Here is a 26,692-nt window from a genome sequence, read left to right as displayed (position 1 = left end):
CACCTTTAGAGCATAATGTAGGCCGGCGAAGTTGGCATTATGCGCTACAAGGACATTATCCGAGTCACCGTCATGCTTCAAATGCGATGCAATTGAAAGTCTTGTGAAGCATTTAAATCTTTTTCTCGATGGCGCTTCATTAATAAATTACTTGAGTTCTACTTTTCATCTCCCACGAACCCTTGCTACGTATTGGCATTCAGTCGTCTTAAAGATGCTGAATACAACTTTCTACATGGCACAAGCAGCTGTCAGAGTTTTGTTGAAGTGAATTCATGCAATACAACAAATCGTAACTTGCATCGACTGTACATCGCAGTGTAAAATATTAAACCACAAGCGAAAAGGGCAATCTGTCAGTCATTGGCACTACGGTAATGTGGTGCTTGTCAACAAAATGTAAAAGAGGAATTATCTTCGAAGCAGTGTAACGATTTGGTCTTCATGACTGTCTATATTAACGTGACAAAAATACACGGACCCGAATGATATATGTGTATTTTATCCTCCTCCATTGCCAGCGAGTTTCCATATCAATGAGACTCAAATGCATGAAAAAGTTTAGTCCACAGAAAAACCGTGTATAATTCGAGTCTTCCACATTAACGGGGGTGGTATTATAACGAGGCACGACTGTAGTTCTTTTCGCTCCACAAAGATGCCGTCGGCATACCGAATCACTAAGGAAACTCCATGTGACCACTGTGTATCAAAACTGTGACGCACAGTGTGCATCGTTCCGAGGGGTCTCATATACCATTCGCTTCCTATTTCGCATGCATCTGCTGTAAAGTTTGATGCATGGCGGTGGAGCCCGAACCGATGACAATATATAGCTCCAATTGTATGCTTAATTAATTACCTCCGCATACCATGTGACCTAACGTAGCGGGCGCAGTCAGAGGAGGAGGATGAGTGAAAGACCCTTTTCACCAGGAAATCCGTCATCGGGGTTGTGAGCGAAAAATCATGATCATGGCGCTGCCAGGCGGCAGCTGATATGGCCATACACTGACCGAACTTTGCCTGACGTTACGTCCGGCAGAAGCTGCCAACTCGTGCCTCTCATTTCATATGGGAGGGTGATATCAGAATCAGCATGTAAGGACTGTTGCACGCAGGCACGTTAATATACGGCTTCGTTAGAGCGGAGCTTTATTGTGGGCTGGTAGCCCATGCTATAACGTGATACCCTAAAGAGCCCCCATAATTTTACGCACTGTGGCTATGCGTAAAGTTGTGTGCATATCTTCAAGGCCGCTTTATATTGTTGGTATTGCTATTTCGTATATTTTATAACTCTATGCCTCCTGCCTCAGCATCCGCTGACAGTAAAAATGGCTGGATAAAAATAAATAACAGGCCCTCATAATGAAATTGAAATTGCTTCCGCTACCGCGACACATTAAGCTTGCGTCACTAGCTGTCGGCTTATTCACAGTATAGTTAAGTAATCCTGAAAATTTGTGTTGGCTAAATGTCGCTAAATGTCGTCTCTGGCAACGTGGGTCAGCGCGTGTAGCAGAAAGCTCATTGCTTTTCTCGTTTGCTCAAGGTAAAAGGGTCTGACTGGGCCAACATTGGCACGAGCATAGCTTTATTTCCAAGTGCTGTTCTCCATACTTATGGGACGCGTCCTTATCTGACTCGCTCTATCGAGCAACGCATGCCTCATAGCTCTGCAAAGACAAATAGGGAGGCATACACCACATAACTTAAGTGGAGTACAAGGAGACTTAAGTGCGGTAAGACATGTCTTGGCACTTAACGCTGACAAGGTTGGTTGGTCCCTTATAACAGGCGACTCGATGAGGCGAACATGGGAACAGCTAAACGTCGTTGTAACGCAACACACGACAGGGACAGAGACCGACAGGAGACATCTACAGAGCTATGAGTGTGTGTAAAAAAAAAAAAAAAAAAAAAAAAAAAAAAAAAAAAAAAAAAAAAATCTCCCTATAATATAGGGAGACGGCTCGGGGCCACGGATTTCTGGACTAAGGAAGCTGTCCGGCTGGGACGAATATTTCACGCCTGTTCTAAACAAAAGTTTATCTCTAAAGGCATTTTCTGCGGGGCAATGCCAGCTATATACAATGCATCGCTCCACGCTGCATACATGTCCCCTTCAGTTCCACCTGCCTGGCCTACCTGAACAACAAACATCCTGAATGACCAAGAGTTGAACAGAATAGTGTTCGGTGACGACGCGTGATCACAACCAGAGGTCCCGAGTTTACCTGGGATTCTTCAACACAGCGAAAGCCAAAGAAATCACGCTACCGGAATGTTGCGAAAGGCTTCGTCTTCCTGTTTGACCGTTGTAGTAAATAATAATAATAATAATAATAATAATAATAATAATAATAATAATAATAATAATAATAATAATAATAATAATAATAATAATAATAATAATAATAATAATAATAATAATAATAATAATAATAATAATAATAATAAATTGTTTCCAGGAAGGGAAAGGCGCAGTATCTGTCACACTTGTTTCTATGGGCACCTGAACCGCGCCGTAAGGGAAGGGAAGAAGGCGGGAGTGAAAGTGGAAAGAGGGAAAGAGGAACCGTGGGTGCAGGGCTGCGGAGTAGCTTCGACCATCTGGGGATGTACTGGCATCGCGCAGCACACGGATGCTTCTTCGTTTCTCCTCCATCTAAACGCAGCCGCCGGCAGCGAGGATCTAACCCGGGTACTCCGGCACAGTAGTTGGGCACCTTAACCACTGCACCACCACGGCGGGGCTTTGCAGTAAGCAGACAAAGAAAGCGTGGCAGCGCTCCAGGACACCCCAGTACAGATGCCTACTGCATGGTATCCCAGCCGTACGGGCCCGCATCAGATATGGCAGTAACTGAATTTTTATAAAGAAATTACAATAATTCAGCTTGCTGGTAATTTGCTGTTATTGTAGATAAATAATTTTTTAGCCTGGTAACTTATTACTATGATTAAATTTTTAGGGCAGTATTTTTCCGACAAAAATAGTTAATCACTGCAATTTCTAAATTATTGTTAGTATATGGTCTCTATATCGGCAAAGCGGAGCAACATTTTCGATGTACACTTTGAAGGTGACTGTGTGCAGTGACAAAGTAAAATAATTCAAATGCTTGTCGTTGCTGCTCATGCCTGTACATACGTCAAAGTTAAAAAATAAAGGAAACAATGCCTGGCAACCAATTTTAAACGATGATTGCTTTTGTGAGTATTAATTGACAATGTAATTTGATTATATCTGCATCGTTTGTAAACTATCCAGTTCCGTATACTTTTTGTTCCTTTAACAATCTCCTTACAAAGCCTCACACCGTGCGGATTTAATTTCAGCAATTTGGAGTGAGTTAGTTTACGAAACTTGAAATGCTTGTCGTCGCGTCGATCGCTACGGAGTTTGTGCTTTTTTAGGCCGCCCTACGGCTTGGTTACTGTGGCATTCGGCTGTTCTGGCCTTGGCCGCAGGTTCAAACCCCAGCCGCGGGGGCCGCGGGGGCCGCGTTTAGGTGCAGATGAAATGTAAAGACGCCCGTGTATATTGTGCAATGACAGCGACACTGCATATCAAACTCCACGTTGTTGAAATTAATTCGGAGCTTTCCTATCACGATGCCAGGAATTGTTAGGACAAGTTTAAAGAAACGGAAAGAGACAAAAGCAAAAATACGCTTTCACGAGGGCGTGTTCATGGGCAAGGCAGCTGTCGCCTCCACATTACGTGCATCACGTGAGAACAGTGAACATGCACGGAATGCATTCACGATACTGTTGTCTCCTTTTTGTTACCGCTTCTTATAAAAGGAAAGACAGTGCACTAACTTACATTTAAGCATCGCGAAGTCGTAGCTAAGAGACGCAGGTCAATGTGTTAGTCCTATATCTTAATTGTGTATCGGACCTGCTATCTGAAGATTTATAAGCAGTTAAGCGATATTAACCAAAGCGACTTCTCGAAGGCACATGCAAAGGGATTCACTTTCAGTAAAATCTTTGGAAAAGTGAAGAGAGGAGGTATCTCATTCTACAGCCGCATTTATCAATTCCTCTTCGGCAGATATCTGCGGATAAATACGGCAGCATGCAGATTCTTAGCACCGTCTATGACATTTTTTGTGCTACGATGCTCAGGAAAATGCGCAGAAGCAAGGTTCCAGACTGTATAAAAAAAAAGAAAAAGAAAATCATTGATAAGCGTCTGGCAACAGTGATTGCGGCGGTTTATCTTGAAGCATGGAAATTCGTGCTTCTACAAAGCTTAATAGGGCGAAGTCGTTTCCGTTCTCTTGATGGTGGTGATGATGATATTGAAGCCATGTCTTTTTCAACGGGTGGACGTCTGATTAAGAGTCCGAGTGCCCACAGTCCTCAGGGATAGAACTAAATATAACATGTAGAGAAGTCTGGGATACCCTGCTACGAAGCGCAGACCCTGCGATCCAGCACCGAACCATCCATCTGGCGGAAGAGGCCGCAGCAAGCCAAGGGCTACCTGCCAGCCTCTAATCCGCGGGCGCACGACTCCCTGTCTTCCCCGGCACGCGTGCCGGGGGACGAGAAGAGGACGCCCATTTTCGATGGAAATAAAAGTTGTGCAATCAACCAACGAACCTACCAAAACGAAACCAAACGGTTCGTCAGGGCGCCACCAACACCAAGCGGCCGAAATGCTCATTGAAAACGAAGCGGCCGAGCCGCCACCGGGTTCTCAAACGCTGCTTCCCCGGGCGGCGTTAAAACTTCATAGAACAGTCACCGAGCTGTGGCACCATGACTTCGAGAGCGTGGTCTTCAGCCTATGACTTGATGAGAACCTTTATCGTCTCCGTTTTGGCCTCAACGTCTGCGGTACAGTGTTTTCACAACCCATCTCCCGACACGGGCCTCGGCGAGGCAGATTCCCGAATCAACGCTGCCTCGTCACTGCTGAACAAGGAGAACTTCAGTAGCCTCTTCTCGCTGCTGCTTCTGGCATGGTTCGTGGAACTGTTGGCTGCCGTGGGTTTCTTGTTTTTCACTTACGGGTGGGTTCGGAAACCTAGGCGTGTCTCGCCGGTTGACTCTGGGCATACTTCGGCGAGGGACGAACAACTGGACACTGACAGCGGCGATGAGCTTGTCATATCTTATGGAAATGATGTCTCTCAGCTGTACATAATGAGGACAAAAGATCTTTGAGCAGAAACCATTGCTAAGTGCAGTGTTTCAACGTGACGGGGGGAGAGAGAGAGAGAAAAAAAAACTTTATTTGTCAGCGATTGGTATTTGCCTTGAAAAGTATATTGTGCAAGTGGACAGGATGGTGACGCCAGGCCGGAGAAGACCATCTCTAGTGGAGGAAAAATGGGTGCATGTGCGCGGTATGCCATCGCGAGTACCTGCAGGGTGCTTTTGACATGAACTGTTGTAAAGACCCAGCGTACATTGGTGCAGGTTCGCGCGCCTTAACCATAAATACCAGACTGATGTACACTCTTTTCTCTCTCTCTCTCTCTCTTGGGGTTCTCTGGGACAGATGGCAGAATTACATTGATTTCTGTCTACATGGAGTGTGACTAACATTTTTCGCTCATCCGCATATTTATTTATCTTCTTTAAAAAATCGTGGATAAGGCTAGTAGGAGGTCAGCATCAATACAAAATAAATCTTTGCATATTAGGCTTTGCATGTGCTACGCTCATCAATGTACCGGTACGTATACCTGACTGGTGGGTAAAGGTATAGTTGGAGAATACCATTGGTTACGTTCTGCAATTGATACAACCAAACCAGATGACGATGGCCTATAATGAGCGATTTTTTGGCTCCTCCGAATGTTTGACTGCATGCACTTTTCATAAGTAGTCTTTTTTTCGGGTATATATATTCATGTAAAAACGTTCCCCCCCCCCCCCCCCCCCCCGCCCCCTTATTTTTTTTCGTCTTTCTGCATGGTGAGGTCCCTGTGACAATTTTTTTTTTTTCCTGCCTCGTTTCTTGTTCCTTGCAGGTTCGTTCTATAAAGGCCTCAGTCGCTCGGCTGAGCACTTTTCCCCGCTCTTCTCCCTATGCCGCTACCTCCCGTCATGCTCTTTCAAATCTGTAAAAGAAAAAAAAAAGCGATTCCCGTTCTTATAGAAGTGCCGCTATGGCTTGGGTTTGTTGTCTTTCGCTTTTGCGAAGTATACTTCTAGCTGACCCATTCCGCCCATGCCTCAAAATGAACGGAAATCGCTTCTGTCAGAGCACGGGCATTCTGTTCAACGATCTGGAGGCAAGGTGCAGAAAAACAGCCTCCACGGAAACTGATCGGAGGATAACGAGAGCAAGTATACCGGTGATTTCGGTGTCAAGGTTTGTGCCGAATAGTCCCCTCAGGCAGATGTAAACGTTTTGCGCTTGTGTCTGTACCTCCTAGAAGAACGCTCGCGCAAACAGCAGTGCATAGCTCGGCTGTGGTATACCTCGGCAGATAAAGAATGGACACCCTCGCGATCGCCCGGCAGGGCGAGAAAGCATTGCACAAGTCTCTTTGACATGCAGCCTAGCGTCTCGCTACAGCAGCAAAACAGGACCCCCCCGCCCTCCTCTCTGTCTCCCCTTTCCTTTTCCTCTGCTCTTTCGTTGTATACAAAGAGTTAGCGATCTAGCTCGCTAGTCTCGAGGCCCTCCGCCTCGTTATTGGACTGCTCCCTTTCGCGGCTGTGTATATCCTCGGCCGACGGTAACGAACGGCCGCGCAGGAAGGGCCATCTGCCCCTGACATAGGCGTCTCCTGTCCCGTGGGATCGAATCTCGTCTCGATATCGGTCGCGATGGCGACCGGCCGTGCCGGTGGCGGTGGGATTGACCGAAGCGACGCCCTTCTGCGCGCGGTGGTCCAGCCAGTTCTGAACAGTACCTGTGCAAACGGTGTCCCGCTCCAACTCACGCCTGCCTTCTCCGCAAAGTCCATGCTTCCAAACTCGGCGTGCTGATCCTGAATGCTCCGCCCGGTTCACTCTACGCTCGCAAGGCTGCCAGTAACGAATGTATTCGTTTTATTTTTGTCTTTTTTTTTCTAAGACGGGCCACTGGCAAACGACCATGTCCGGTCTCTGTACTGCATCGAACTACCGAAAGAAAAGCGTCACTCTGCCAGGTTATACACATGGCAAGCCCTCGGCGCTTTTGATGCGCGCTCAGTATTCTCGGCAGGTCTTAGGCGTTTCGTCAAGGGCGCGCGCCCCCTCTTGCTAGGAGGCGCAAGCGCGCACATGCTAAGAATATCCCACACGTTGCGCGCGCTCGCGCACGCACGCACGCACGCACGCACGCACGCACACACACACACACACACACACACACACACACACACACACACACACACACACACACACACACACACACACACACACACACACACACACACACACACACACACACACACACACACACACACACACACACACACACACACACACACACACACACACACACACACACACACACACACACACACACACACACACACACACACACACACACACACACAGAAATGAACAAACACGCGTCTTTCGTCCGTTGCACGGCGCGAGTCCCGCATGTAGGGCAGGGTCCATGGAGGAAGGCAGGGTCCGTTCGTCGCAACGCATGCGCCGTGCGGGAGACGCTGCACCGACAGGAAGCCGCGCGCGGCGCGCTCATGCATACAAATAACCGCATCTGCTGCGCGCGCGACGCGACCGCGCGAACACGCGCGTGCGCGCGCGTCAAGCGCGATACGAGCGGCGACGCATGAAAAGGGCGAACGCGACGACGCTGATGGGCAGCCAACCAAGCAGGCCGAACCGCGCCTTCTCTTTATGGGCTCGCGGCGAGCAGCCGCTGTGGGATGCTTCGTTTCAAGCCGGCTACCGGTGACAGGGCTGCCTAAACGTCGTCACAGCGCATGTCACCGCCACGTTTCCAGAGTTGCGAACATTTGAGGATATGAGTGGGAAAAAAGTTTAATGGTTACGGCTGGCCCTCGGAAACAAATTCTCGTAGCCGGTGCTCGATGAGCGCCTCGCAGCAATGACGTTTGGAAGCCGATTTCGCTTTCGGTTACGTTGTAACTGTTGTCTACAGATATTTGCGGTGCCGAGCCTATATGTTTACGTGGACACGGACAGATGTTTTTAGGCGAAAGCCTTTTATGGCTCATGACTCGCTAGCGGGTCCGTCCGTGAGTCCGCGGCAGTTAATCATCAGTATGGTAAGAATGGTTAATGGTTACTTGTAAAGTCAGTAACGGTAGTTAATGGTGTAGTAGATGTATGAGCAATAGTTAATGATAATTAGTTATAGGTAGAGTAACGATGGCCAGTGAACGCGCAAACCACTGAAGGCGCGCACTGCACCCACGCGCAATCCTCGACCACCACCTGATGGCTTAACAACGGCGCATGCGCAATGACGTCACGAGATTGCGCAATGGTGACCAGTCGTGACCGAATGGACGCCACATCCGGTCATGTTTAATAACCGGGAGTGACATGACTGGTGCTGACGTCAGCAGGCGATTCACGCAACAAGCCATCCGCCTGGCGGAAGAAGTCGTGAAGAGCCAAGACCTCTTTGCCTGCATCTGATCACGGAGGTCTCGGCTCCCGTCCTTAGGCCTGCGTGCCGGGGACGGGGATTGGGGGCCTCCTTATCTGGTGGAAGAGTGAAGTTGTTCATCACGCATATATGAAGGTGACCTCGCCGGGCGGCCGATCCAGGTGTCCGTGGGGTGCCTTTCAGCATATCGGAAGCAGACGCGCAGTACAACAGGTATTAGCGGCATTTCAAATGATATTCAGTAAAAGGAAGGCGCAGAATCTGTCACAATTCTCCGCGGATACCTTCGGCGAACCGAGCCGTAAGGAATGAGGAAGGTGGGATTGAATGAAAAGAAATGTGCCGTAGTGGAGGGCTCCAGACCAGCGCGCGCTATAAAGGCTTTCGCCTCATCATACCGTCAGTGGTCTAAAATGCCTCCTATACTTTTACGGACGCGAGGCGCCATCACGCAGAATACTTTCCTGATTATGCCTGCAGATGGAACGTGCGTGGCTTTCTGGACCTCGAGGCAGCGCTCTAATGAACTTGTTACTGGATCAACTCGAGCATTCTTGAAATATTTGCTGCCGAGTGCGCATAGTGTTTAAAAATTCGCGTTCAGAGCGCGAACGGTGCTGTGGAGGCAAAGTGTTGTGTGGGCGCAATGCCAAAATTATATACAGCTCTCGGAGGTTTGCTCGTGCCACGCGTACGCAGTGCCGCTTGTTATGCTTCCTCAGCGTTCCAAATCTCTGGAAGGTGGAACTCTCTCTCTCTCTCTCTCTCTCTCTCACACACACACACACACACACACGCACGCACGCACGCACGCACGCACACACACACACACACACACACACACACACACACACACACACACACACACACACACACACACACACACACACACACGCACGCACGCACGCACGCACGCACGCACACACACACACACACACACACACACACACACACACACACACACACACACACACACACACACACACACACACACACACACACACACACACACACACACACACACACACACACACACACACACACACACACACACACACACACACACACACATCCGGGCTCTAAACTTGGGATATAGCTTAATTGTTCACAGATTTCTCACTGCGGATGATATACAGGCGGAAGTTTCAGTGACTACTTCCCCGCTAGTAGAGTCGCATAATTAGGACGCACAGTCGCAAGCACTACGCCTTGAACCGAAACTCTGCCGTCCCCTTTCGATCTTCGTCTTTGCTACGAAAGGCAATGCTCTAACAAATAGGGAACGTAATATGTTGAGAGTGCTCAGTGTGCTTCCAAGGAGAGGACATGTGGCGGGCTTTCATGAGCCAGAGTTGTCCTTGTACTCTAACGTCAAACTTGAAAAAGCAATAGCCTCATTGCTCAGCAGGAAAACTATACGTTGTACGCACGCCGTCAAATCATGGACGAGCGCACGGTGCGCGCGGGACAACCGTCGCATGAATGCAGATGAAGCCTTCCCTGTGATCTCAGACCGCCCCTTGTACCGGCAAACGTGTCCTGCAAGGAATGCTGTTCTGAATTCTGCAGTTTATGACCGCCACCACTGTCCTGTTTGTGTCTGGCTGTCGCACGAAGCGGTTTTACCTCCTTGACAGCACCGACGCGTGCTCTCTCATATGTTCACACTGCGTCACATTCTAGGCCCGACTGCAGGAGCGGTGTACGAAGGCTGTGTATCGATGCCCAAAGAGAGCCGTCTATTCTTCCCAAGGTTGCGTGCGTTTTACGACTTCCTCGTATGCATGAGAACAGCGAGCGCGTAAAAAAAAAAAATAATAATCATCTTTCATGCCACCGCATCCATCGGCAGTGCCTCCGTCTTCTGGAGCTTATGGGCACCGACTTTTTCTTCGGCTGATGTCCTTGGGGAAAGAGCGACACATCGGACGAAATCAGAGTCAAGCGGTCGACGTCGCGGGGGCGGCGCGCAAAGCCGCTGCCTTGTGAGCGCTCGTTGCAGCTGCTCGACAACACACGTGCTCGCGTGGCAAACTCTGCGACAGGGCCTCGCATATTAAGCTCTCTCGCTTCGGCGAATGCGCTGGCGCAGACACCATGCAGGGAGGAGATATGCAAGCTATATGAGCAGCTCTGGAGCAGGCTCTTGTCGGAACTTGTGCATCGGAAAATGCTGTTCCGAAAATAAATCAAGGGTGTACCTTACGGCTTAGAGTCGACAGAAAAAACTTCCCAAATGCCGGCGTCATACTCGGTAGCATGCAGTTACAATCTACCACATTATGCGCAAGAACACTCGACAAAGCCCAGTTTTAACAATAATTATTAATTAATTAATTATTAATATAAAGCCTCATTTTAATAAAGCAAGCTGGACGAACGTGGCTGCATGCATGGTAGATAGCGTGTATGACTAGATCCAAAGGTCCCGGTGAGTTCAATTCCCATCTCAATTGCGCTGCCCAAGTTGGCAGCAACGGCTTCAGAAGGACGGACGGACAATGGCCGAAATATAGTGACTGGGGGCTTGTGCTAGCGCACTAAAGCAGCGCAAACTATTCGGAACACCAGTGGAGTCTAGGGCTATTGGCACTGACGTATGATGTCGTAGCCAAAAACTTCCACTCTTTCCCAGCACCCAAAGCGAATATTGGTTATGGGCGAGCTTGGGCACTGGTGGGGCTGCTGGGTGCGACACGAAGTACAAGTTTCTAGCGCAAAAAGTCTCCCCAAAAGTGTAGCTTCTGAAATCGAGTGCAGTTTCCGGAAGCGAATGCAGGTTCCGTGAGCTATAGTGCAGGCTGTGGGAGAGATTGAGGTGTTTATAAAAGTATGGAATATAGTCATCTCGGTGTCTGTCGTTTTCGGGGAAAGGGTACGTGTACACCGGCACCCATCGCTACATAATGTCATCTATACTCCACAGTGTTGCTTGGCCGCGTAAGGACGCTCCAATTGTCATTTCTAGCGATACAAGAACTACACGAGTGCAAGTTTGGCTGACCTTACCAACCCCGACCCCGTACACCTACATTCATGCACATTCCCACGCACATAGAGAGTCATCAACATACACTTCATGCGCATGACACTACTTTCCCGAGTTTGCTGATAAACGATATTCTTAGGGTCACAGTCACCTGTGTAGATGTGAAACATCTAGAAAATGCCTTCATTTGGATGTAGTACCACAACCTTACTCTTTCCATACGTACGGAAAGAAGAGTATAAAGGCACACTCTGCTAACACCACCTCCTGCCCTACCGTTTACGAAGTTGTATTTTAAAAACTTCGAGAGATACGTATAGGTTCGGTCTGTACAGGTGACAATTAAAGCAAGACGAACGCCATTTACTCTGCTTTCTTTTTCAGACTTCAAGATATTTATTCTAAATTTCATCATCAGCAGTACAGTCTAAAATTATCAAATTTCAAAAATGTACATTCTAGACCTCGGTAAATTGGTTCCCAGCTGCGTTGCATAAGTTTATAATGACCTCATCACGCGTGTCAGTATTGCCTGAATTACGTTAAATTCTTGTACATTATCAAAAACACAATCAGTGTCTGCACCGTTACATAAAAAATGTTATATTCGCCATCTTCTCAGTGTGTATTGCCGGAAAACCAACCAAACGAGCTCCCGAATGTGCAATTTTACGTTCAGTATTTCTTAACCACATTGCCGATTAGAAAAATTTAAAAAACGGGATTCGCACGTTGATTCTGATGGTCAGTTTTGCAATATTTCCCCTTAAAATAAAGCAAAAAATAAATATTTATTACTTAATTGCAATTCGTCTCATTATTAAGCTACAAGATGTCTGCCTTACTTTAAAACCCGCCTGCACAGACTGCACACGCCCATATCCCTCTTAGTTTTTAAAGTGCAAGTTCGGAAAAGGTTAAAAATTCTCCATGTGGAAACAGTCCACTCGGCGACCATTCTGCCGCTGATTTTGATTTTTTTTTTTCGATTGCCGAGGATCAGAAGTATGAACACATGTTAAAACGTCAAAGGGTGGATATGTGGCACGGACAAGTGCTTTCACTTTTTTTTTTTGCACTTCTTTATTTGTGGTCACGTTTACCTACGGTCCCGCGCTGTGGCTTGGGAAAAAGTATTTCTGAACATGTATCGGTTTATGCGTCAGTCACTGTGAGTGTACTGTGTCGCCATAGAAAACAAAGATGACGAAAAGAAAATAAACTGATAAAGAATTCCAACGTGTCGACACAAAGCGCAAAAGAAGCACCGTTTTTCGAATTTGTGAGTTTATGCTACTTTTTTACTTCTTTAAGTGAGTGGGGGGACGGAAAAGGAAGCTGCTCTTTTCCATATCAGCCATGTTCACAGATCGTGCCCTGAATGTTTCCATACACAGTGCAATAAGAGCTAGCGTTCACGCTTATGCTGCGAGACGGTTTACTTTGCGCGCTAGCCATCTTTCACGACTATTGTCACTTAAAGTTATTCCTTGTAGCATACATAAGCACTCCTCACAACAGAATGTTCTGTAACATTTTCTTTATAACGATGTCAGAACGCTGCATAAGCACTGCATAAACATCTAGTTTTAATAAAGGAGTGTTTGTTCGTTATCCTCCACCCAACCGCACCTATATGACTACGAAGGAAATCTGTACTATAACGAAATTCATAGCTGAACAAAAGTTCGTCCTAATCCGAGAATTGAACCTGGGACCGCCACGTATACCGAGCAGTCGCTGCACCAACTGAGGGCAACCGGAACATCTAGCAGATGAGCGAGGACGAAAAAAATCTATAAGAGGACTTAAGTCTGCTTAGATGCAGTAATGGGTGAGTTCTGTCACGGCGCCTCGTGGAATCTACCAACACTACACTAGCGAACCTCGGCCGCACTCGGCCATGTGGCGTGTGCATGGCGTATTACTATAGGTTAAATGAAGGAGCAGCGTAGATGGAACTTCATGAAGACAATGATGTTCACTAGCGGCACAGCACGAGTGTGTTGCAGTTGGAACTTGATAAAGACGACAATGAATATCACACAGCATGAGAGTATGTCGCAGTTCTACGCGAGGTGTCACCGGCTGCGAGGATGTATTCCGAATGCGGGATTAAGGGTTGCGCCATTCTTGAAAACATTGACGAGGCTAGGTGCGTACTTGAGTGTTGTGACGCAGCATGTGCCCAAGTCATAGTTCTTCAGTTTGACCAGGAAAAAGCATTTTATTGTGTAGCGCGCTAACTGCTTTTTTGTTTCTCCGATTACATTAACGTTGGTTATGTTATTAGAGCGGGGATGACTCTGGTCGCAACTGCACTACCAGGTTAATAGTAAACAAATCTTTGGAGTCCCCCATTAGTGTGTAACGTTCGGTTCGCCAGAGTTGTACCCTCAGTCTTCTTTTATTTTGTGTTTATTTAGAAACGTTGTGTTTAAGCATAATAAGGAATGATGCAGTTCATGACTTTCGTTTACAGGCTGCAGAAGTAAAGCTGCTGGCTTATGTATGCATGGCGACGTGACGGTTTTCTGCACAAATCAAGAGAGCATTTGCAGGACAGTGGATGCGGTAAAGCGCTTCAGTGAAATTAATGGAAGTTTGGTTAATTGGGGAAAGTGATAGGGGTTTTGGCACGGAGAATGGGCAAGTCTTTGCTAATGTCATATGTACTACAACCCATGTAAAGTACCTAGGTGTCCTTCTGGAATTCTACTATATATAATACGGAACCCTACTGGCAAACGCAGGTCAAAAAAAAAAAAAAAGGAAAAAGCCAATAAATGAAAATCCGCGCATTTGTCTATGTTTTCCAGAGCAACAGTCTGTAACATTTTTTTTTTGTAAGCAAGCTCTGTACGTGCTGCAAATGCTGTACTACTGCTCGCGGAAAAACGTGCAAAGCTCCGTCGCATTTTTGCAATGTTTTTTTGGGCCTCCACTTGGGCGCGGTCTAGTCGGGCGAATTTGTTCAGGCACGTCAAGTTGTGTGTGTGTGTGTGTGTGTGTGTGTGTGTGTGTGTGTGTGTGTGTGTGTGTGTGTGTGTGTGTGTGTGTGTGTGTGTGTGTGTGTGTGTGTGTGTGTGTGTGTGTGTGTGTGTGTGTGTGTGTGTGTGTGTGTGTGTGTGTGTGTGTGTGTGTGTGTGTGTGTGTGTGTGTGTGTGTGTGTGTGTGTGTGTGTGTGTGTGTGTGTGTGTGTGTGTGTGTGTGTGTGTGTGTGTGTGTGTGTGTGTGTGTGTGTGTGTGTGTGTGTGTGTGTGTGTGTGTGTGTGTGTGTGTGTGTGTGTGTGTGTGTGTGTGTGTGTGTGTGTGTGTGTGTGTGTGTGTGTGTGTGTGTGTGTGTGTGTGTGTGTGTGTGTGTGTGTGTGTGTGTGTGTGTGTGTGTGTGTGTGTGTGTGTGTGTGTGTGTGTGTGTGTGTGTGTGTGTGTGTGTGTGTGTGTGTGTGTGTGTGTGTGTGTGTGTGTGTGTGTGTGTGCGTGCGTGCGTGCGTGCGTGCGTGCGTGCGTGCGTGCGTGCGTGCGTGCGTGCGTGCGTGCGTGCGTGCGTGTGTGTGTGTGTGTGTGTGTGTGTGTGTGTGTGTGTGTGTGTGTGTGTGTGTGTGTGTGTGTGTGTGTGTGTGTGTGTGTGTGTGTGTGTGTGTGTGTGTGTTAGGGGGGAGAGGGGGGAGCGCGCCAACTTCATGCTTGCCGTGCCTTACCCGATTTTGTTATCGGAATGGTGTACTATATGATAGGAGGCATTTACGGTTTCTTTTAAGAAGTGACCTCAAGTGTCAGATTTCGGACTGTCAGGCTTTCAGTGGATTACCTAAGCAATGTTAAGCGGCAATCATTGTACAGAAGCTTATGTGAAATGCTTTTTTCAGGGCCCATGTACAGGGCCTTATACTCTGGAGGCCCAGGCAGTAATGTTTTGAAGAGAGTTAAGAATGTGCAGGTCCCACCGGGAACAAGAAGTTTATTTTTCAAGCTACACACTAGAACATTGTCTGTGAAGTGTTTTCAAGAAAAAAGTGTCTTTTTCCTCCGACTGCCTCATCTGTAAAAGAAACCGAAACAACAGATCACGTATTTTTGCACTGTTGGGAAGCGGTTTATTTCTTGGACGTGCTGCAAAGGACAATATCAAAAAGGAGTTACCGCTCACCTCGTATGGAATAGGAGGAGGAGGAGAAAAGGAGGGCGGAAGGCAGGGATGTTAACCAGAAAGAATGAATTCCGGTTGGCTATCCTGCACTGGGGAAGGTGAATGAGGGATTAAAGGGGGAGGGTAGAAGAGGAGAGGAGGTGCGAATGTCACAGTCTGTCAATCAGGCTAGTCTCTCTTAAAAAGCGAAGAAGTGCCTTGTAGGCTTTGAGCGCAGATGACGTTTGTGGCCATGGTCCCAAGATCTTCCCTTCCGTTAAGGGCTGAGCGTCCAGACGATCCAGTGCAGTACGCAGCGTATGTCGTTCAGTTGCAAAAACAGGGCAATCACAAAGGAGGTGCTCAATCGTTTCATCAACACCACATCGTTCAAAAGCAGGGCTGTCAGCCATCCCGATCAGGAAGGCGTATTTGTTTGCGAAAGCAACGCCAAGCCATAGGCGGCACAGTATGGAATAAGATTTTTGCTTACAGATAATGAAGATGGTTGTTCTTTTGATTTAGTTATGCTCGTGGGCCTCCATTTTATATGGCGCTCGCGAATGGCCGGGCATCACTGTGATGTTGACACCCGGCCGTTACGCATGTACTTTTGCGAAAGTATTCACAAGTTTATTGAGTCTTTGAAATCTCAAACATGTGCCCCGGACTGGTTACTAAGGTATAGAGCCCTTGGCTGCGCTTAGATAATTTTAGTGTGTCAAAACCATGCTCGTAGAAGTTGGCGGGTTATTTTTTTCTGTGATGTATTTTGAAGTTTGTTAAAACCTGGCAATAAATGTAAGAACAAAACAAGGATATATATAGGACTCTAATGACTGGCCAGGGAACGTGGTCTGTGCATTGTGGTGCGGGCACGAAGCCCGGTTTCGGTAATGATCTTTTTTCTCTCTCTCTCTTTATTGACACATCGTGCGGTCACGCTTTGTCTGCAATTCCTGTTCACGCTACTCATGAGTCAAGAAATGCTTTCACATTAATTAATAAAACCTTATGGGGATGAATGCCGACCCACATGGAGCGATTTTTCCGCGGCAAGCCTTGCGAACTACCGCCCGGCGGCCGTTCGCCGGCCGCTCAAGCCGGGCCAGATATTTTCGCTGGCGGCCGGGCGAACGGCCGCTCCTGGGCGCGACCACCGTGAGATGGCAGCACTTCCTGCCGCTCCGCGCGGGCTGCAGCTGCAAGTCGTGCGCGCCAACGATACGAAAAACTTCAGGAAAGTGTGCTAAATAAAGTTTGTTGTTTCCGTAAATAATAAGCCAAATGTCAATACTGAATCCTCCTTGAGGATCACTGAGCCTTACCAAATGGCTGATACAGAAGCGACAGCTGCGATGCAAGGAAGTTTCTGCTCACAGCCATCTACCGCCGTTGCGCTTGCGGCACGGCTGCTCCGGTCCGCTTGCACACCACCTCCGCTAAAAAGTGGAGCCGAAATTAATAATAGTTTGCTGATATTGTTAGAGAATGGGATCGAGAGTTAGGCAGTTCTATGAGTAGACCATTTACTATAGCACGAAGGAATTTCATAGCGCTGTTTTATGTGCCATCGATGCGAAACAAAATAGGGAGCTACGCACGGCTAGAGAACTGCCGTTCGCCGCGCCAGGGGGCTGCACCGCTTTGGTAATGTCGCGCCATAAGGAGCTATAAGCGTTGCGATTTTGCTCACTCTAATTATACAGCTGAACCGGGACCTTTTTCAACATTCCGCTCAACAACACTCGCACAAACCCTGCTTCAGAGAGATGCGCCTGCAGTACGCTGTTGCTGAGTGGTCGGACGTATACTCGGAGGCTGTGTGCAAGCGCTGTCGGGCGCAATTTGAGCGCGGCCTATTTTATGCGTTGCTCTTGAGAAGTCATTTAGTGTGAAAAGTGCGTTGTTGAAGCGAACCCACTCGTGCGTTTTTTCACTCGGGCGCCGACGCTGTCGACGTCGCCAGCCGCCAGTTTTTCGCTGCATGTAGTTTGGCACGGTGACGGTGCGTCGGCGTTCCGCCGCGTTGCATGAAGTTCGCAGAGAAAGTTCACTCCATGTGGGTGGCTCTTTAATTCAATGTTTATGTGAATGCCGAAGTGGAGTAGATTCGTAATAACAGAGTAATTATTCAAGTGCAGCGCCACGACTGCATACAAAAACTGAGTAGCTTTCTAAGAAACATTGAAATTCGGCCTTTTCTAGGGTTCGAATTACCCAAAATCCCTGCCTGTCAGGGGCAGTGTATCCACCGACTGAGCTAGCCGGCCGGCTATAGCAGATGGTAGGATGAGAGCGAATCGATCAGCTCTATAGTGTGTCGCTGATTTATGCTGTCTCCTTTCATGTCCCTTTGCCGCTGAAGCCCGTTTCAAAATAGCGTGACTCCTCCGCTCGTGTGCAGCACGATATCATGCATCTGGTTCCGCCACGTGGCTGCACTCTGTAGAGTGCTGGTTAAGGAAGAGTGAATGAGTGAGGGAGTGAGGGAGTGAGTGTGTGAGTGTGTGAGTGAGTGAGTGAGTGAGTGAGTGAGTGAGTGAGTGAGTGAGCGAGCGAGTGAGTGAGTGAGTGAGCGAGTGAGTGAGTGGTTTGGTTTGGTTTGGTTTGTGGGGTTTAACGTCGCAAAGCGACTCAGGCTATGAGAGACGCCGTAGTGGCGGACTCCGGAAATTTCGACCACCTGGGGTTCTTTAACGTGCACTGACATCGCACAGCACATGGGCGCCTTGCTTTTCGCCTCCATCAAAAAAAGCAAGGCGTCCGTGTGTTGTGCGATGTCAGTGCACGTTTGAGTGAGTGAGTGAGTGAGTGAGTGAGTGAGTGAGTGAGTGAGTGAGTGAGTGAGTGAGTGAGTGAGTGAGTGAGTGACAAACATATATTAATCTGCTGTCCTTTAATGACTTCGACTTCTGTTTCTTTCTCTGATCAGGCGTACTGGGAAGTTTGTGCCGATTCCGGAGACAGGAAGGACGCGGCAGATAGGAATAGGAAGGAAAATGTAAAGGTTTGGATGTGGTCTCGGTTCCTTGACGACTGTATAACTACCTTGAATGTAAGGTTTTTTTCTTGGTCACTCTTTACTTCGCTTGACTTTTGCCGAGACAGGAAGAAAATTATCTTTTTTTTATCAACAGGGCGTCGCCTGTACGCCGAGTTCTCTTGCCATTCTGTCGCTTACATCATCAAGGTTACGACAGGTTTTGTTAAGTCGCCAGAAAACTGACTTTCGAGCATCACGTATACATCCCCGTCTTGCCGTGATTATAGGCTTTTCTTAACGCTCGCAAAATGCGGAAATCCGGGCACGTCCGTTCCATGTACTTTTACAGCCATAGGGAGCCCACACTCGAAGAAAACGGCGCCAGCTCGAACAACGGCTTGATGCCCCGGACGCGTGCGAACTTTATTTATGAAGCAGTTCGCGTCGACACCGCCATAAACCGAATGGGAGCCCTAATCCGCGCGACCAGCAGCTCTCGTAGATCTTTACTGCCATCCGCCGCGGCGGGCGCGGGAACCAATCGGATGTGGCGATCGCAGACGCACCCGAGCGGCTAACCATGCAAATGTTTCCGGAGTAGAGGCCGAGGCTACAAGTTCGACGCCGATGGAGGACAGATCGGCGCTGGCCCCCAACTAAATCCCGTTTTGCGGCGTTGTTCTTTTTCTTTTCTGCGATCAAACGCTAAGTCGATACTCGGTGCCATTTTCTTTTTTTTTCTCCCTTTCTATCCCTTCTACTTTTGAATTAGTCCGATCTGTCGAAGCCAGGTCGCGATATTTTTGCTCTTCCCTTGCGTATTTAGCGTTACTAATTGGAAGGTTAATAAAATGTGGACTTCCGTTCCCAAGATGGCGCCCTATGTGACAAGCCTGCGGCTACCGTGGTCAATTACCTACGTAATATTTGACAGCCAGGAGAGATGCGACAAAAACAAAATAATGTGGACAGATAAAGCGAGGATCCGGTAAAATAATGAACAGAACTGCCTCTCTTCAATTCATGCTCTCTCGGTGAACAGTATAGGTAGGCAGGGAGAAATGGCAATATTAAAATTCAGAAAAGTCGCAGTCATCATAAACAGAACGAGGCCAAAGTTATTTCACAGATTAACATATTTTTCTTCTCTTATACACATTATTTGTTTTATTACTTCCTTCATTTGTTTTTAGCAAGATAATGCTGGACATACTGCGTGCACTTGCAGACCAAATCTGAAATAAAAAAAATGGACCGGATCCATCACATTTGCCAGTTTTTTATACTTGGAAGTTATTTCTATAGAACGGTACAGTGAGCTCGCGGGAGCAGATGCTTCTTTAATGCAACTGCTATGAAAACCACGCCTTGGGTGTCTTCCATTGGTTTTTAGTTATGCAACATTCTGCGTAACGAGCTGCTGAAACTGGTCCCACTGCATTATTTATTGCCTCAACTGTACAGCATGGCTATGTGCTAAAAACGATGGTGAGGCTCTTCTACGCTACCCACTGCGTCACTTGCCTTTGTCACTGGTGCGTCTCCTAGTCGGGAGTTATGTAACTTGCTACGCAATAAGCCCTTGACGCTCATGTATCTCCCTGTGTCACTTGTGTCGTTTTAGGCTGCAAGGTTGGCGAAGCTAATTGTTCTGTAACCCTATTCGCTGTCTCATAGACCGCCGATTGTTGCTTGCTTCCGGGAGCATGAACAAATCATTATAAATACAAGTGTCACAGTGATGCATACATAGACAAAACTGTGCTATAATAGATACAATCTGCACTATATGTAAATGAACTATCAGCGCTCGGCCCAACGTTGATAAGGTGCGTATACTGGGCATCATTATTCAGAACAATGGCAAGAATACTGCCACCATTATTAAGCTCACCAACGCAGTCCACCAGACCATGAGACTGATTAGACCAATTGCGAACCGTCACCGGGGGATGCGCGGGAGCACGATCTCCGCCGCATTATGCAAGCGTTCGTGGTGAGTCGAGTGGTGTACTCCCTTCCATACTTGTTTCTTTCCAGGTGGAGGAAGAAAAAGTAAATTCACTAATCAGGCCCTCAATCTCCCCAGACACACGTCGAATACTGGTCTGAACCTTATGGGGGTGCACAATACCTTAGATGAGCTTATCGAAGCCACTCGCACAGCACGAGTTGAACGCCTATCGTCCACCATAACAGGGAAGCATAGTCTTTCTTCCCTATAGGCCTCAACCCTATAAGCTCCCTCAGACCGATGCACTCCACCCCGGAAGCATTTCAATCTCTTTTAACAATTCATCCACTCCCCAAAAACGTCCACCCGGTCCACAACCTAGCTCGGCAAGAACGGCGCTGCACAAACACCATCACACAGATACCAATGCAGTCTATGTAGACGCCGCAGAATATGCTGCTCATCAAGCCTATTCCTTGAGCGTGGTTTCAAACACACTTCACCCTATAGTTTCTGGTTCGATTAAAGTTCCATCCTCGTTAGAGGCAGAGGAAGCCGCAATTGCCTTGGAAATTCATTGCCACACTAATATTTAGTGATTCAAAAGCAGCAATCTGCAGTTTTGCACGAGGCAGGATTCACACGCCTGGTTTCAAAGTTCTCATACCCCTGACCAGATAAGTTGAACTTCTATGGGTACCTGCTCATACGGGCAACCCTGGGAATGAAGCTGCTCACAACACAGCTCGAGCGCGCGTCATCCGAGCAGGGCCAGCTACAGATCCAGGCGGTGCACGTGAACGTCATGGTTACCTACAACGAAATTACTCTCCACTACAGGGAGCAACGACTCAAGTATCCGCACCCACACAGGTCTTTTTCTAAACTCGACCAGGTGACCTGGCGCCAGCTCCAGTCCCGTACCTTTCTATCCCCAGCTCAGCTTGCCCACAGCCACCCCGGTCTTTTCTCCCCTACATGCACCCAAAGCAGACTTCCACGGTATCCTCTACATTTGCTCTGAGCTCCAGAAACCCTGTAGTTGGCAACTAAGACATAGAGCGATGGGAGATCGAGGTGTCCCGTTCGGACTCGGTTGCCCAAAAGGAGCTGGTTGGCTGGGCTCTAAGAGTCGGAGAGCCACTAGCTCCCGGTCACCCTACGCGATATCGAGCCGACCGATCTTATAGGCAATGGTCATAGGGCTCAAGAACCAATAAACGTTTTCACCACCTTGGTGGTTGCCCGCATGGCACAGACCTTTCCATCCAACGAGGACTTGTCGGAACAGCTCCTCTCTGAACTTGCCAGGACGTGGAAACCGGCTTCGCTGGAGACAGCGCTTCGGATATATATATATATATATATATATATATATATATATATATATATATATATATATATATATATATATATATATATATATATATATATATATATATATATATTATGCATTTCCAACGGTAACCGACACCCTGCATGCAGACATCGACCGCGCTCCATGCGGCCGCACTGATACGTCGACATGCATGGAGCAAATCGCGCGTGTTGCCGATTTGCGAGATGTAAGCTCGCAGTGGATTCCAAATCCATCCAGTGGCAGGCGAAACTGTGTACTTCTTTTCTTCTGCAGCTGAGAAATCGCATCCCGTGGCTCTTTGGCATGTCCAGGTGGTACTGTATACAATACATAGACGCATAGAAGAGCTGCTGTCGCAGATTGCATATCGTGTTTGGGGGTAGTGCATCGGAAAAGATAGAAAGAGCGGAGGAAGGTGCGAGGGAGAAGAGAGACAAATATAGCGAGAGAGGGGAACCCGAAAAGGGTGAAAAATTCCTTGGCCAAGCTCCGCGGCCCCGTGTAAAAAGAGCCACGACCGCAGCGGGTGGGCAGTGGTGCGGAATTAAGCACCTCCAATCATCCGCGCCGAATCTGCACCCGAGCCCTTCTCTAGGCACCCATTCGTATCCGCAGGCCTCGACGACCGGTGAAGCAGGCCTTCGCATCGGGGTGGAGTTCGTTTGTGCTGTGTCTGTTCGTTCGCCCGTGAATGCACAGTGGACGCGGTCGCTTCTCTGCGAGAATGAAGAGGCCCTGCTGCAAGAAAAACATCGCGCGTACTTCACAATGTAGAGAACGCCGACTTGAGGAGCGCGCCGACATGCGAACACGCTGACACAGAAGAGGCCCCGACTGTGTATACTCGCCGGCCTGTTATTTCCGCAGACCGCGCACTCGGCGGCGCTGCTGTGTGAGCGTTTGTTTGTTTCTTCTTTTCTCTTCCTGTTGGTGGTCCTCCAACCTCTCAGACTGCGGTTTCAGGTTCGTGAGGAGAAGTCTACCTCGCTGCTTGCAGCTTGCAGTGTGTTAAATGTTACAAATTAACACAGGAAATGCGTTAAAACACGCTGATAATTTCTTCGCTGCTTTCGTTCTCTGTCGTTTGCCTTCCTTCTCCTCCTGTCCCGTCTTTTTCCCCCTATACGCGAAACAATGCATATTTGCACGACCCAAGCGCTAGCCATTTTCTTTTAGTCGGTCAAATTAATTTCAGGAATAAAGTGCTCATTCTCGTTTGCTATGCGGGCGAATCTGTATGCTCAGACTTGCTCATGCAGTGGGCAACAGTGCTGCCTCTGCTCAGCTATGCGTGAAGATTTTGTCAGCATTCAAAGACAAACGGATGGATGGATGGGACATTCATTTTTATCGTCTTTAAGAGTTGACGGTTCAGTTTGTTTGTTGGCCGCGTCAGATGGCCGCCAGTTGCATCCTGTCGGCGATTTCTTCGGGTCACTCAGTGACACGGGCCCGGATGGCCGAGTCCGAGCAGCGTAGCACGGCCTCCCACTCCTCCAGAGATGGAGCTGGCAGCAAATTGGCGGGTGGCGGATATGCCGCGCACCCCCATGCAATGTTGTCTAAAGTGGCGTCGACGCCACACTCTTTGCATTTAGGGTCAACCTGCTCCCAAAGTGTATTCAAATAAAAAGAAAACAACAACGGAGAGAGAGAAAGAGAGTGAGGAGGTTACTATAGCTCTGACTTCAAGGGTACGACGCGACTGCATGCGTTAATAACACCGTCTGCGTGTCCTCTTGCGCATCCTCGTTCACGTACACGCACTTTCGTATTCGCCTAATCACTGACCCCTTAATTTGTTTATCGCACGCATACCGCCACACAGTCGTATAGCTCTATATAAGAACATCGATTCAGGCTAGGTGGTGCATAATGCTTCAGACAGGATGCCATACCGTCGACAAAGGCGGAAGAAACGACGCAGAATAAGCACTTGCGTCATTTTTTTTTTTTTTTCGTTTTCGTCCGTCTTGGCGCTATTGTTTCTTAAGTCGTAAGCCGCCACATTATGCTATTATTACTTGTCTTAAGTCGCAAGCTGCCACAGCCACGTTATGTGAAAACCATCCTATATAGATACAAATCTGCGCTTTAAACAAGCTGTGCGGATTTGCTTATGTGGCCTATATATATTGTAGCGTGTCTAACACGAGATCAAGGGGTCAAGTTTGATTCGACATCCATCTCACTCTCCCATCGCAAAAGAGCTACCCGAATTGGCAGCACTTGCCAACTCGGCCATGTCATGTGGTCTCGTGACGTCACAACCCGCCGGCCAATCAGAGCCCAGCCATATCAACTGCCAGTAACCACCTGTCAGAGGCACGGTCATGATGTTTCGCTCGCACTGCCAACGCCAGCCCCGAATTTTCTTGAAAAAAACGAGGTCTTAAGCGCTATTTCGTTAAAATACACAAGCTCCAGGAAGTGACAAACGGAAGTCACCTACCTGCACCTGTGGGTGTTTCTTCAGAAGAATTGATTTGGCCTTCTATTGACACATTGCATTGTTTCTCATTCGCAGATCGCTTTCTTTTCTCTCTCTCTCTCTCTCTGCGTGTATTCATGCATAGAGTATTTCGTATAAGGTAAGTATACCTCACAGCACAGTGAGAATGAAATTCGCTGTCATTTTACGAGCTTCTTATATAAACTGGGGGCGAAAGGCCGCTCAGAAAGGTTCCTTCCCGTTGTTGTTTTTTCCCTTTGGTTAGACTAATTAATTTACAAAGCGTTAAAACGCGAGCCATTACGTAGTCGAAACACCGTTCATATTAGCCTCGAAGAAAGCGTAATCGCTCTCGCTCTTAAGTTTTCTCTTCTCGCTGCACGCTCGCGGGCAGTTCGACAGAGGCGCCTATCTCAGGTCACTGACAGTCAATCGAGGCGCCTAAATGAAAGCATGAATTAAGAGTACGATGGTGAAACACGGAGTCCGCCGTAAGCTAACACATTTAGTTGCTTGTATAAGCAGCCTAATTTGAGTTTGAGATAACAAACGAACAAAGCAAAGAAAGGGAAACGAATGAGGAACGGAGCGACGTCCACGCGCTTTCAAACACAGCCCTGCGCTATCGGACGAATCGAGCCCACGTGCTATCTTTGCATGCACCGAGTGCCGCTTGCGAAAGCTTTCGCATAGTTCTCCACGATCTCGTTTATTCATCAGACATCTACATCACTTTTACCCCAAACTTTAGAGGCATGCAACTGCAGTTTCCATACACGACTATACAGCCGATCGGTCTGTGCGTAAACGTATGCAACTGGTGCGGTTAGAAAGCGTTTTAAATGAAGTCGTCCAAATGGTGCGGTTATAAAGCGCTTTAAATGAAGTCGGGCCTTGACACCGCTAAAGGTATAACGACGGACTTGGCAGTCAGCATATGCCAGCTGGGGCAGCAGGAGCGAGTTCTTTACGCTTATTCGGCAGTGTTAGAGAAGCAGTGGAAGCAAGAATCTATACTCCCCCAGTGGCTACACTATAGGAAGCAAATTCGGTACACTCGACGCAGTTCCTCGACTGATGTCTGTTTTCGGTAAGACCTTAGTATTTTCTCCAGTGCTTAGTGCTTCATCGTATTTATGTATGATGAACTTCTTATGGAGGTGAGGCAGTGAGCTTGCCACGCCACTATATAATATGCACGGCGTTGGCTTTCACATTTTGTTTCTAAAGCGCGCAACGCTTCTGTGGCTTTCTGGGATTGTTTTACGGGAGAATGAACAGTCTCGTTCGCCTGCTTCGGCAGATGCGACGTTGTGCCGAAAATTCATTCGCTCGATGTAGAAGACTGGCGCATTGAGAAACTACACGCACGAGAAGACACGGAGGCGTCAACTTGCATGTTTTTCCTACTCAAGAAACAAGACGGCTGAGATGACTGAGACATGCCGTGGACGGGACCTGCGCTATGTTCACTGGTAGATAAATCGTAACTTGCTTACTGCATGTACCTGCTTGTTTCCTTGGTGCCGTCGGTATGCGATATCATGATTTGTCTATCCCATCTGAATTTCATTTGTTACAATTTTTCTGTAATTATTGTCTATCTTGGAGCGCGTTGTTTGGTATAAATTGGGCGTATATTGGGCTGCCTTGCTATAAAGTTGAAGGTTGACGCCTATGTGAATCAATGTGATTGTCTTTCCTTGCTATACGTCAATCTTCGCAAAGCTCGATGGTGAATCTGAGAGGGCTGGTTTTTCAGGTAAAGCCGTATCGAAGACCACAGCGCAGGTTCAGCTTGTGTGCTAGGGCTTCGTACAACCGACATTTGATGAGCGTCGTGCATGTGACATCCCAGACAAATTTCAGCCGTCGAAGTCCGCGACGCCCAATGCCTCCGGACAACGCATGCCCGATTTCGAATCTTCCGCAATCTCGCTTGTTCCCACTGACCGCTGCCGCAGAGTATAGCCGCTGCACTCCTGGCTCTATGTCCGAGCGCGTACCGAATCCTTTCATTAGATAAGGACGACTCGTTTGGCGCTACGCACGCACAGTCTAACATCGTGGGTATAGATACGAACTCGGGGTTTCGCGCAGCGTCCGCCTGGGTTGGGGAGATTTGTTTCGCGAGCAGCGGCTTTGCTCGTTCTGTTTGCCCCTTTCCGCCCTGAGCGAACTAGCTTCCTCCTCACCTTCGGAGTGGTCGAACGTCTCGTCGCCTCGGAGGAGATAAAGGAGCGAGCGACA

General features: G+C 48.0%; 1 protein-coding gene across 1 annotated transcript in view; it reads left to right on the top strand.

The window, feature by feature from the left end:
* Positions 1-26,692, top strand: part of tup (LIM1_Isl and LIM2_Isl domain-containing protein tup) — a 178,298-nt gene that overhangs the window by 19,428 nt on the left and 132,178 nt on the right. Inside the window, exon 2 of the mRNA XM_084591879.1 lies at positions 21,308-21,550. Within this exon, the coding sequence (XP_084448005.1) occupies positions 21,308-21,550 (243 nt within the window). The remainder of the gene's footprint in view (positions 1-21,307; positions 21,551-26,692) is intronic.

The sequence above is a fragment of the Amblyomma maculatum genome, chromosome 2 (assembly GCF_055883805.1).
Source record: "Amblyomma maculatum isolate TAMU_Amacu chromosome 2, ASM5588380v1, whole genome shotgun sequence".
Taxonomy (NCBI): domain Eukaryota; kingdom Metazoa; phylum Arthropoda; class Arachnida; order Ixodida; family Ixodidae; genus Amblyomma; species Amblyomma maculatum.
Note: the sequence above shows the minus strand (reverse complement) of the source record. Positions and strands in the feature narration are given on the sequence as shown.